Source organism: Hemibagrus wyckioides, linkage group LG27 (assembly GCF_019097595.1).
Source record: "Hemibagrus wyckioides isolate EC202008001 linkage group LG27, SWU_Hwy_1.0, whole genome shotgun sequence".
Classification (NCBI taxonomy): Eukaryota; Metazoa; Chordata; class Actinopteri; order Siluriformes; family Bagridae; genus Hemibagrus; species Hemibagrus wyckioides.
The window spans coordinates 9,030,001-9,043,559 of record NC_080736.1 but is presented as its reverse complement, the minus strand read 5'-3'; the positions used below and the strand labels follow the sequence as shown (position 1 = coordinate 9,043,559).

At 37.5% G+C, this 13,559-nt stretch overlaps 1 protein-coding gene across 1 annotated transcript in view; it reads left to right on the top strand.

The window, feature by feature from the left end:
- si:ch211-186j3.6 (neural-cadherin) overlaps positions 1-13,559 on the top strand; it is a 225,120-nt gene that overhangs the window by 196,336 nt on the left and 15,225 nt on the right. Inside the window, exons 30-31 of the mRNA XM_058382382.1 lie at positions 5,168-5,348; positions 7,308-7,552. Coding sequence (XP_058238365.1) covers positions 5,168-5,348; positions 7,308-7,552 — 426 coding nt within the window. The remainder of the gene's footprint in view (positions 1-5,167; positions 5,349-7,307; positions 7,553-13,559) is intronic.

Here is a 13,559-nt window from a genome sequence, read left to right as displayed (position 1 = left end):
ATTTAAAAACTTCCTACACTGGTTCAGTTGATTATAGTTAATTGGCTACTACAGCACATATGAGAGCGATGCTTAAGTGTGCACAAACCTTTGGATATATTTACATTTCTGGCAATTGGAAGATGCCCTTATCCAGAGCAACTTACAACTTATCTCATTCTATACAACTTAGCAACTGAGGGTTAAGGACCTGGCTCAGGGGCCTAGCCGTGGCTGCTTGATGGACCTGGGATTCAAACTCTCAACCTTACAATCAGTAACCCAACTCAACCACTAAGCTACCACATATATAGTATGTTGTGTGCTAAAGGTTTCTGATCTAGATCTTTCCCAGTTAGATTTAGATTTGTTACTACGATCTTTTAATTTTAATACACAAAACCTTCTATAAAGTTAACAGTGTGATCTTTAACCAGGATTAAATCTTTATTAGTTTACATATTAATCTAGTTGCACCAGTATGTAATTCTTGTTTTTTACAGTAAATATTGTATGTAAAACCTTGTTAAATCCTGGCTTTAGCTTTACTTTAATCTTATTTCCTGGAGTGTTTTTACTTTACACTTAGATTTAAATTTCATTTAAGGAGTCATTTTAATCTTGAGCAAATCTGATTTGAATTGCTGAAAATGTCAGCATACATATATTAGATGGATTACAGGAAAGCAAAAAATGGATTTAAGATCGTTTTCTGCCAACGTTGAAGAAAAAAATGTCTTAATAATGATTAATCTCAGGAGTAGCACTGATGCTGTTTTCTTGTCTAAGCTGGCAAATCCATCACAGACTATCAGAAATAATCATGTGTAAAGATTTTAATCAGAGCTTCATGTTTTAATCACTGATTTGTTAAACCGGGTTTAAAATCGAGTGTTTTAACTGAATTCAAATGAAACAAATCCTCAACAAATAGCTCCACAAATCCTTGATAAGCTTTCAACTTGGTTTAATCGAAATCCTTGGTGATGCAACTCGGCCTTAAGGCTTTTAAAAGGAGTCTATTGCTTTTGTAACCAAAATTTATTTGGATGACATTGTTAATATGCAGGAGGGTTTGAAAGATTGAGTCCAAATATTATTTAATCAGAAATCAAACTATTCTTATAATCTCTTAACAAGCAATGCCTAATCTTAAAGGATTATGAACAATAAAGCATAATACAATCAATCTTCAAATCTTTTTTTTTTTCTTCTATTCACAAAGAATGAGGTCAGTTTTTCTGAGAAATATTGTTCCACAAAAATTGTATTATTTTCTTATAACCGCCGAAGTGAAAAGAGTTCTAAATAGTGACCACTGAACTCAAGGTAAGACTTCGGTTATTACACTTTTAGAGAGGATGGTTTTCCTACTTTTTTTAAAAAAAAACATAAAATCCAAGAGCCAATCAGGTTCAAGTAAGCAAATGCTAGAGTTCAATATAGATCCTTTTAGAGGTTCTAGATATAAAGCACCTGATAGAACGCTTTAAGGCTCTATATATAACCTTTTCTAATGAGAGTGTGAAATGGGTCGGATGTGTGTAAGGTTGGAATGTTTCCAATTTGCATATTTATAGAATTATGAGTTCCTAATTAAGGCTAAAATTTCACTATTCTTCTCTGATGTCTAATGACTTTATTATACATTAATGAAAAAAATAACATGTTTGAGCTGACCAAAGCAAAATCTCAATCTCAATTCTTTAACACTCCAAACACACGTACATTCTGTATATACATACACATTTTTTAAATCAGATATTAATCTATTGTTATCATTTCTTAATAACTACTGTCTGATTACCCCAGTTATGTCTAAAAGAATTAGCAACAACAAAGTATAACCTTCAAATCTTTCTTTTTCCCCTTCTACTGGCAAAGGCTGAGGTCATTTTTTTTCTGTGAAAATATAATTTCACAAAGACTGTGGCATTTTCTTAGAACTGCTAAAGTGAAAACATTTCTTGGTAGTGAACATTTTTCTCTAGTCTGGCTACTCAGCGTTAGACTTTCTCCGACTTTGTGTTCCAAAGAATCAGTAGCATATTATGAATTCATTCTGTAATCCTTCTCCCCTGTCTGATTAGACTCTATTGTATTAGCGGTAATGAAAGATTTATTAGTTATGATGAATTCATAATAGGCTTAAATGCAGCTTCGGTGTAAGAGGGAATATGTGGACTTTCTGAGCACCTGGCATGAAACAGATAAGATTAGCAGGAATGAAATGACATTTGACATGAAGGATAGAGTGGAAGGAAAGGAGGACAGGAGGACAAGTGCTCCACTAGGCCTAGACTAGCCTCAGGCAGAAATAGTCTCACAGTCTGTCTGTTAAGTGAACATAAAAAGCATCTTTCTAAAAAATCCAAAGTGTGTGTGTCTGTGTGTGTGTGTGTCTGTGTACTTGTGACTACTATTATATATGTCAAAGTGTGTGTGTGTGGTGTCTGAGACCACTGGGGAAGACTAATACAATGGTTAGCAATCCAACGTTGTTTCTGTCTAGACATTATTTAAATTCCACAGTGCTGCCATAGGTTTTTTCTTAAATTAATGCAAAAATGTTAAAGATGATGAGGAGGCGTGTTGGATTTTTTTTTTCCCCTCAGTAATCATTTTTCCTGATGATGAGTCAGGAAACATATGGATATAGTCTATAAATTTTGATTTTATAGTCAGGTTTATTACAGATTATATTGTCTAGCATAGGTTGCGGTCATGACATCGTACTATAACCTTGAAACACACATTCATAATATCATATGTTATCCAGTTACATGATACACCACATGATGCTAATATATCTGATTTTATAATTGCTCATATGGACTTTAAAATAAGCTGATGCGTTCAACACACGCACAACAAAATATACATGATTAAAACTATATTAAAGATTTTATAGTGTACATTTTTTTGTGCCATAAAATATAAGAACCAATCAGGTTCCAGTAAGCAAATGTAGTGCAGAAATCGTCTTCTTTTATTAGTACAGTTTATCAGTGGAATGGATGGGACATGTGGAAGCTTTGAGTGTTTTTCAAACTGCATGTTCAAAGATTTACAATTATTAGAATTATTTATTAGGATTAAAATGGATTTATTTATCCTGCTCTGATGTCTAATGATGTTAATATATTAAGGGAAAAAAAATTTTTTGGCTGATCAAAAGTCTATACTTGTGATCATTCTGTGTATATACTGTCTGTTCATTTGTTTTATTAATTACTTATTATAAATGTGCAAATGAATAAGACATGGCTAAACAGGCAGCGACTTCATAGATTATACAGGAAGGCCCTAAAAGGCTACATAAATGGGGGAAACGAACAAGCAAAATGTAACTTTATTTAAAACCATTCTCTAAATGATTGCCATTTCTCACAGTTGTCTCTCCCAGTTTGGCTCCCAGTTTGGTCACAATGTTGTATGTGATGTGTTTGTCGTGTTCCCTGTGAAAGTCCATCGCAACCCTAGAACAGCTTCCCGATCCATTCCCGAGAATGATTTTGATATGCCAGGCATTCTTAAATTGTAAGTAAAAAAATCTCTATATATAGTGAAGTATGAAAATTTTTGTAATATTTGTTTTTTAAGTTTCCCCTGTGTATAGAGACCTCTGGGGCACTGGTCTCCACAGTTCTCCACTGCAATGCTGTTTTATTTTAATAATGTTTCAGTATGTGTAGATTTATATATCATCTGCTGAAACTGTGCAGTTGAACACTGGGCAGAAAAATAACAGCCGGTCATTTTTCCAATCTTCAGCAGTTCTGTTTTAGTTCTTCCTGAATCCACTGTAGCTGTAGATTCCTGTATTTGGCTGACAGGAGTGGAACCTGATGCGGTCTTCTACAGGTGTTGCCCTCTATCTGCCTTAAGGCTAGAAGTGTTGTGAATTCTGAGATGGTTTTCTGCTCACCACAATTGTAAAGAGTAACAGTTATAAAGAGTAGAGTCTGGTCATTCCCATATATCCTCTGCATTGCTGCTCAGTGGATGTTTTTCTGTTTTCCACAAAACTCTACAGACTGTTCTGTGTGGAAATCCCCAGAGATCAGCAGTTGCTGAAAAATCTGTGTGAAAATCCCCAGAGACCAGCAGTTGCTGAAATATTCAAACTAGCCTATGCCATGGTTAAATTCAGTAAGATCACATTTTCTGAAGCGCTTGACTCTTTTTTTTCCTTTATTGCATTGCTCTGCTGGTACATGGTCGATTGATTGGATAAGTTTGTGCAGGAGTACAGGTGTTCCTATTAAAGTGGCAGTGGTTTATATCCATCCATCCATCCATTGTCTATACCCGCATTAATACTAATTAGGGTCACGGGGATCTGCTGGAGCCTATCCCAGCATACATTGGGCGAAAGACAGGGGTACACCCTGGACAGGTCACCAGTCCATCACAGGGCCACATATAGACAGACAACCACACACACTCACACTCACTCCTATGGGCAATTTAGAATCACCAATCAACCTAATGTACATGTTTTTTGGACTGTGGAAAGAAACCGGAGTACCCGGAGTAAACCCAGGCAGGCACGCAGGCCACTACCTGTTCGAACCCGGGATTCGAACCCAGGACCTTCTTGTTGTGAGGCAACAGTGCTAGCGGTGGTTTATATACTGTATATATTGTCATTTTTACTATTAATACCTAATATTTTCAGTTAATACATCATCTATGCCTCATGTTTTATTCCTTCTTCTTCTTTTAGTAATTAAGTAACTTTTCATGATGTAATCTTGTGTCATCCAATGTAATTTGAGCAGATAGTGTTTTATAATAAAATACAAGACAAAAAGAACAAATGATCTGTATTAACAAACACAGTTTTTGTTATATTTGTCACGTTCCAGCACTGTTTATTAATATATTTGTAGAAACATTCCAGGTCTGTCTGGTGCTCCAAGCTCTATAAAAGCATATGATGTGGTGCTTCAACATCCAGCCAGTCAGGGCAGATTTTCAGCTTTACTTATTCTGTCTGTCTCCATAATGTCTAAGGTGTTTTAGGGCATGGTTTTGAAGCAGATATGGAAAGAAGGTAATAATATGTAACAATCAGGTTAAATGTTGAGATTCAGCTCACTTCAACTAGCCTCTGCTAAGAAAAGTGACAGCGAAATAGTTCAGCAGTTCAGCATAACTCAGCATTTCTCTGTGTCTGTTCCAGGTTGTATGCGTGACTTGAGGGTAAACGGTCGCTCCATGCCATTGGATGCTCAGCCCAAAGATGGTGTGTTAGTGCTTAGCACTGTGGGAGTGACGCTGGGCTGCTCTTCAGACTCCTGCAGGAGGAATCAATGTAGCCCTCCATTCACCTGTGTAGACCTGTGGAGGATCCACGAGTGCAGGTACACACACACACACACACACACTCAAGTGAGTAACACTTTTACAGGTATTCCTCATGGTGTGGTAACAAGTCCATTTACAGGGATGGGTGGAGCTAGGAGAGACCACTGACCATAGTGAAAAGTTCTTATTTGTATCATACTTCATGGCACATTACTTTCTTCCATAATGTCTCCCATTTAATGAAAGGTTGTGTATGACAAAATAAGATAAACCCATAGGTATATGCTTTGACAAAACTAACTGCAGGTGAGAAGATGTTGAGCAGGGAACTGAAGAAACATGGGACCTCTCACACACGATAGGATAACCTGAGGAATCGTTACAAACCAGTGTTTGGAGTTATCACTTAACTGTGTCATACCACATTGGTGAAGAATTGAGAAAATCTGAATTTAAATGTTGTTTGTCAACTTTGTCACTTTCCTCTGCCGCTACAATCACAGCTCCATGTCATTCTTGTACTCTATTTAAAAAATACATGCTCTTCTGAAGCTAGTAGGGTGAACAGAGTAGGATACGTATAAACAAAAGTTCAGTTTCAGTCATGCATCCATCTATAAACTCTGCTCCTGTATAGATCCTCCATTGGTGTATTTACTGTTAACAACAATCTTATGTCTGGTGGAAAAGCACTAAAAGCCACATATTCACTTTACATCCTCTTCCTTTCTTGCTGACTTTCTGTCTCTTCACACAAACACACACACACACAAGGTGGGGGGCTTTGGATGCTCTGGGGCTGTCTGTATACATGCCAGTATCAAGCTGTGAGGACCTCACCATGCTCCTTCTCCTGGGACTTAGAGTTAAACAGTATGTGTGTGTGTGTAGTCTGTGTAGGTGGGTGCTTGTGTATTCATGTGTATCTGTATTGCATGTGTGTTTGAGGGGGTTAGAAGGGGGCTATTTTCTTATCTGCTGGAATTCCTTTTTCCTTATTCTCCCACTTATCGACTCAGCGGTGGCCGCAGTCCAGCAAGGAGCAATTCATACAAATTGTTTGTTTGTGTGTGCGTGTGTGTGTGTGTGTGTGTGCGTGTGTGTGTGTGTGTGTCTGTAGATGTGTGTTTTAAAGAAGCAGAAGCATAACAGTATTTAGCCACGCATTCAACAGAAATCTTTTCACATTTTCACTGCTCCATCTGCTTCATAGAGATTATACAAGTGTGTATGAGGGGTCCCATATCTGGACATCCCGTACAGTCTGAGAATTAGACACAGAGAGACGATTTATAAAGTCCTTTGCTCTGGCTTGTCATTATAATTTATATGCAGCTCATGACATGTATATGTGTATAGATAGAATTTTACTGAAGATCCTATTTTGTAATGTTAGGAATAAATCCTGACAGGTGCCATCAAAAGGAAGTAATCAAATCCGGTGCCGTTAAAAGGAAATAATCAACAACGGGGTGGTGTGATGAGGAGCGTTCAGAAGCGAAAGGATGTCACGGTTGCCATGGCAAAGTTGATTGTTTTGTTTTGTTGAAAGTAAAAAAGTTCTTTTATTTAATTCATACCACAGCGGTGTGCCAACAAGGTGTTGGTTTATGCTTTTATAGTTAGGTTTAATCTTTGAGAATGTCAATGAAGTTCTTATTACCATCCTCTTCTATTTTCTTTTAATCATGCTGTGAAGATTAGCAAAGAAATTAAATTGGTTTATGTGGATGGATACAAGTATCTATTTATGTTGTTACTATAGAAACAATACCATATTCAAATGAGCCCATTAATAGAAAATGGATCAACACCTTCTGAATGATCAGGTTCGAGAACAGTGCAGTAGTACAATAAAATAATGAGCTATTGTTTCTGGAACAGGCATTTATATCTGGTCCATGTAAACATACGCAACCTTTTCTCCTAATACCCTCTGCTGTTTTGTACTAACATATAATAATTAATTACATAATCCCTCTCCATCTGTGCGCTTTTGTCTCTTCCAATCCCAGGTGTCCGCCGGGTCACATGGTGAAGGCCAACGCTACAGGCAAATTCTGCGTGTACACCATGTGTGCCAGCCGGCCGTGCCATCGGGGCACCTGTGTGGCCCAGTCACCCTCCAAATTCACATGCGAGTGTCCAGAGGGCTACAGGGGGCGGCACTGTGAGGTCACACTGGCCATCTATCATGATGACGTGGGCCTGAGCTTCAGATCGCTCTTTGCCATATGCATCTGCTTCATGGCACTACTAGGTAGCTATGTCCATCATGCACTCTTCTCATTTTCATTTCTTTTGCCTAAGAATATCCCACACAGGGTCCTCAGCCTCAATTTATCAAAAATATAATATCGCAACAGTTGTTGTCATCCTTCGGATGCTATCTGTTCAGGGGCACCAAAGCAGATCATCCCGTCCGCATATTTTGATTTGGCACAGGTTTTGCACCAGATGCCCTTCCTGACACAACCCTCCTATTTTATCTGGGCTTGAGACCGGCACTGAGAATTAACCCCTCAGCGTCTGGGTTGGTTTCCTGCCCGGGGAATCAATTTCAGACTGCAGCGGTGAGGGTGCAGGATTCTGCCACTGGATCATAATATTGCAATTGTAAAATAGAAAAAAAATTAAAATTAAATTTAACAAGGTGAAACTAAAATGAAACTTTTTTTAAATGAAAGTATTAGCAAATACATTTTAGCTATTTGAGATCTCATCATATTGATTTAAAACAAAACTGAATGTATTGTTTGTCTTTTTTTTGTTTGTTTCTTTGGCTTTTTTTTTTAGTTTAAACATTTTTTTTTGCTTTGCTTTGCTTTTCTTACAGTGTGATACTGTACCCTGTGATCACAGAGTCATTAGTCAAATTGGGCTTTGTTTTGTTTTGTTTTGTTTTTTTGTTTCATTCTGTTTCGTTTTGTTTTAATTTCCAATCGTCTACTTTGATTTAATACTATTAATTAGTGTTACATTGAATTGAATTTATGGTCCAGTAATAAATTATAACATTTCTGCTCAGCCAGTGTTCAATAGTTATAATGAACTCAAACAATTACATTTATTTTACACAGTACTTATTTTTACTCAACTTGAGTTTTTTCACACCTAGCCTGAATGTGCTGCTAGCAGCGAGCTCTTCATGATTAATAAATTGCACTGAAGATGTTCTTGCTTTAATGTCAGTGGCACCTTGTCTCAAATAGATCCTACTCCACACTCAGGATTATATTTGTGTTCTCGCAAGTCACGTTACCTTTCACTCATATTTATTGACCATGCATGCTAAAACTGCTGGAACTCTCGCTATTAAATGCACTTTTAATTACCACATTTGCACATTTAAATACCATAAGATGTTTTATCAGGTAAGTTGTACTGTATGAAGATGCCCTATTTCCTCCTCTTGATACGTTCACAAGAACACTGTTTGCAGTCTGCTTTGCTTTGATTGCCATCATTAATTATGAAATACATGGAATACGTCCAGATCGCTGTGAATTCGTGCTGCCTGTTCATTAGCGTGGCAGTGTACACTAGGCTTACATCACTTAGTATCTATTCAGTTTTATTTAAATAGCTCTTTTTACAGTGGACAGTGTCACGAAGCAGCTTTACAGAAATCCAGATATCAATTTGACTGTGATAGTGTGAGATGACATAAGGGGGAAAACCTTGAGAGGAATCAGACTCTAAAGGGATCTGGGATCTGACACCGGATACAGAGGTTTTACTATATAGTACAAAAGTGCTAATTGTATTAACATGAACTTGAGAAGGAGCTTCATTTCTGAAATTGTTCTAGTTTTAACATTAAGTCTGAAGTATCAAAGTGAAGTTATTAAGTGTTCAATTCGATTTTATTTGTATAGAACTTTTAACAAAGGACATTGGCTCAAAGCATCTTTACAGAAAATAAGAAACATAGTACAAAAGTCCAAGATTAATGTTAGACCTAGTGAGCAAGCCTGAGGCGACTGTGGCAAGGAAAAACTCCCTTAGATGGTAAGAGGAAGAAAACCTTGAGACTCAGAAGGGAACCCATCTTCATTTGGGTGACACCGGAGAGTGTGTTTGTAAATTATTATAAACACAGGAGAGTGTGATTATGTCCTTTATACAGTCAGTTGGAGTTGTGTGATGCAGATATAGCATATGAAGGATGTTATTGTGTGTATTAGTTAGGAGGTTCGGTGATGGGGACTTGTTCATAACTGTACAAACTGTTCATAACAAATGCTGCACTGTTAGAAAGAACATCCACAGCCATTATTCTGGTTTCTATCTGATACCACCCACGGTGAACTTATGCACGGTGAAAGCTTATGCCTGTGGAGTCATCCTTTGGAGCAGTGAGTGATTATTATGTGAAAAGTAAGGATGACAGTGATATTATTAAGTGTTAGAGGTTTTACTCCTGACTCTTATAAAGTGCTGACACTGGAAACACCTTCCAATAATGCTAAATTAACTTCTCACAGAAAGCCCAATGCCAGTATCCATGTCGTTCCATCTCTAGCTTCAGCTTTACCTTTTATATCCACAAAGCCCATTTCTAGATTATTTTAAAAGGTCTGATAATTAGACCAGCACACTGTTCACATTGCTTCACGCTTGTTGTTTTTCTCATCAAAGGTCTGCGTTAGCATTCACGCAGCATGCCGATATAAGCTGAAAACAAACAAAAATAATCATTTCTCCTCAATCACAGATTAGACTCATGGCGTCATTGCAATGACCTTGATGTTCACAGCTGCAACAGCTTTTAGAAGTGTTAATTACTTAATTTGTAGGCGCACAATGTGCTGTTTACTAATGCCAGGGTAGAAATGAAGATCAATGAACTGCCGTTTTGGACGGAATTTCAATCGTCTGGATCTTTCCGTGCAAAAAACTTGTGTCTGGGTTTTTGCATGCTGTCCTGTTTGTCTCCTTGTAAAAAGGGTGAAAGGAGAATCCGATGAATAGAAAGCAGTCGCTCTATTGACTTGTTGCACAAATAGACCATCTTTCTTTGTTTTTTATTTCTCCCAGGGACTTTAATAGGTTTAGTATGCCATGCTCGAGTTCTTGACTCTTCTTTCACCTCTGCTTGGCTTCAGAGCTAAGGGTAATTTGAATGAATAACTCAATGTAAAAAGAAATAATAATCTGATGGATGAAAAATTGAGCAGACTGACTGATGCGGTCATTAGCCTGTATGTATAAAGTGTACATTTTAAGCCATAAATCCCAAATTTTATTGGCATTTATTCAACAATTCATAGCTGTTTCGATCTATGGGGATAATGGTTAAAAATTTCCATTTGACAGATGAGCTTACGTTTGAGACTTGAGACTCAAGGTCAACAGCGACTTCCTGGTGTTTGAACTCACACCCGTTTGATCGCTAGGTGTGTGTTAATGTGTTACATTAAACTAGCCTATAAGTGTCTGGGAGATGTGTTCTGGGTGATCTTGTCTTGTGACTCATCGGCTCACTTTAATGTGTCTTTGTCATGTGGTCCTTGGCACTCCGGGATGATTGCAACAGTGATAAGTGAGGATTTATTCAAGGTGGATTTACTGTAGTGTTGTATGAGTAGTGGAGTGAAGAGGAGAGATCAAATACACTTCCAGGAAGAGGAAGTAGCAGGCATGATCTTGTTGCAAGCTAAACATGATATTTAAGTCTGAGACTTGGCATGTGTGTATGTCTGATCCATTAACTAATCCGAAATGAATTAGAAAATAAATCAAAGACAAAAAAAAACCATATATATGTACGTTTTTTTCCCACGCTTTCAGAACTTTCTCTTTGACCCCTATGAACACGCACTCAGGATCCCATTTAATACCGTTTAGTTTTAATAACACACTTTTAAGAACATCATCTTTGTCCAATATGAACACACACTCAAGATGCATACTAAAAATGCAAAAAACGTACTCTTGAGATTTACCACCCCAGCAACAAGAAATGACACAGTCTGGTACCTTTGTTTCTTTATTCAGTCAATGATCAAAAGGTGCAATGTAATTATATTTATTTTTAACTTTATTGCATTTTATAAAGGGCATTGACTATGTAACTAGCCAGCAGATTCTCTACGTGCATGACCGTTTGAATGAGCTTGGTTCAGTGAATTACAAAAGACCCTAATGAATTGTACAGAATTTCCAGAGGAGCCTCCTGCTGACTTCAGTTGTGCAGTGTACACTTAGTTACCTGCTGCGTTTTTGTGTTTAAAGAACTCACGCATGGGAGATTATCCTGTGGCGTGTGGCAATTAAAGTCTTTTAGAATAAGTATTGGTCCAAGGCCACATGCTGTCTGTGAGAAGTGCTGTGTTTTAAAGTCTTGTCCTTCCTTGCAAGGCAGTGTACAGTGTGAATTTGAGTGGAAGAATGGGTAAGACTGGGAGTCGCTGTTACTCACCGCTGCTTGCATTCCTTTGGCCGATAAAGTAGGACGCAATCAGAAGGTAATCGTAAAATATTTTATCAGCTTTGGCTTTGGTCTGAAAATAAAGTGTTTATTTTTCGATCTTGAATTAACAAGTGAAGCATGGTGTTGGTGGCATTGTGTTGAATTACCCCTCAGCTCTTGGTTGTTTCTCTGATTAACCCCTTCTTCACTTAGTCATTAGGTAGGTGGCCTCAATAACAGTCTTGGTTATTTATCAGGGATTGTACTTTGAATAATCGAACAGAAGACAAAGAAGAAGAAGGCTTAATTTGTCACATTAACATTATAGGACAGTGAAATTCTTTTCTTTTCATATCCTAGCTTGTTAGGAAGTTAGGGTCAGAGCAGAGGGTCAGCCATGATACAGCACCCTGGAGCAGAAAGGATCTTGCTCAAGGGTCCAACAATGGCAGCTTGGGGGTCAGATCTTTGTATGGTTCGACCCGCATCTCTTATATAAACCAATAGTAATTATTCCACCCACTGAGGTGGCGCTACAGATGAACTCTCTGTGAAATATATATAATAACTGAACATGAAAAAAGGGCAGCATAATAAATCCACTGGTGTTGTGCATAATGTCAGCATAGATACTACTGGAGACTTTCATTTGTTGAAATTGAAGACGTGGCATTAAAGTCATAATAATACCTTGTGCCTATATACAGCAAGTGTCTATATGAGTTCCTTAAATAAATCACATGAAAGGAAAAGCCAATATAACCCTATTTTTGACTTTTTCTCACTGTTTATTGTCTTCAGTCATTCCATTATACAAAATGTATTGTTTTTATAAGAAATATTAAATCAGGGTCTGTGACATGTGTATCATCCTGATGCTAGAACACAGCACTGTATAAGAGAGGGAAGCTTTATTTGAATTGTTTATCATTGTAAGATGGGGGATATTGTGGTTTGTGGTAAACACACCCACCTCACACCATCAAGGTTGGGGGTTTGAGTCCCTCCTTTACCATGTCTTGGGGTTTACTTTGGTTTCTTTCCCCTGTCCAAAGACATATGATGTAGGCTGATTGTCAGTGTAGGGGATGGATTTTCCATCACTGCTAGAGCCATGGTTTATAGCTCCTGAGAAGAACACTGTACTATTTATGATGTTCACTTGAGAGCTTGTGACAGTTATGGAGAAAGAAAGTCAAAAAGGGCTAGAAAGTATGTGTATGGAAAGTTTGTATATGGAATAGCCAAAGTGACCCCACAAGGATAGGATCATCTGACAATTTTGTCCTTACGGGGCCAGAATATTGGTCAGTTTTTATTTTTATACTTCTTCTTCTTCTTTTTTTTTTATCTTAAAGAGTCATTTTTCTCTTTCGTTACTGTGGTTAGAGTTAGCTTTAGGTGTAGTATAGCATTAATTAGCAGCATTAATAATTACATCACTGGAAGGTCCTCACAAAGATAGTGAAACATATGTAAGACGTGTGTTACAAACGACAGCGACTTGACATGAAAACATCGGACATTTTTATATCCATGTTAACAGACCAGAAATTGAAATTTGTTCCACTGTCACCAGCAATGCATGTGACAGTAAACAAGAGAATTTAGATCAGAGTTATGCTAATTTCCTCCGAGTGTGTTGCAGTTTGTGTCAGGTTTATTCCAGTGAACTGTCATTTGTGTCACCTGCTTCTTCAAATAGTAGAAACAAGGCATCTAAAATGATGCCACATGTTTTCAGCTGTCAAAGTAATAATAAAGGAGGAATATGAACTGGTGTGTGTTCAATGCCAATATTTCAGATACCAGTGTGTGTGTGTGTGTGTGTATTCATGTGTGTAGGCACCTG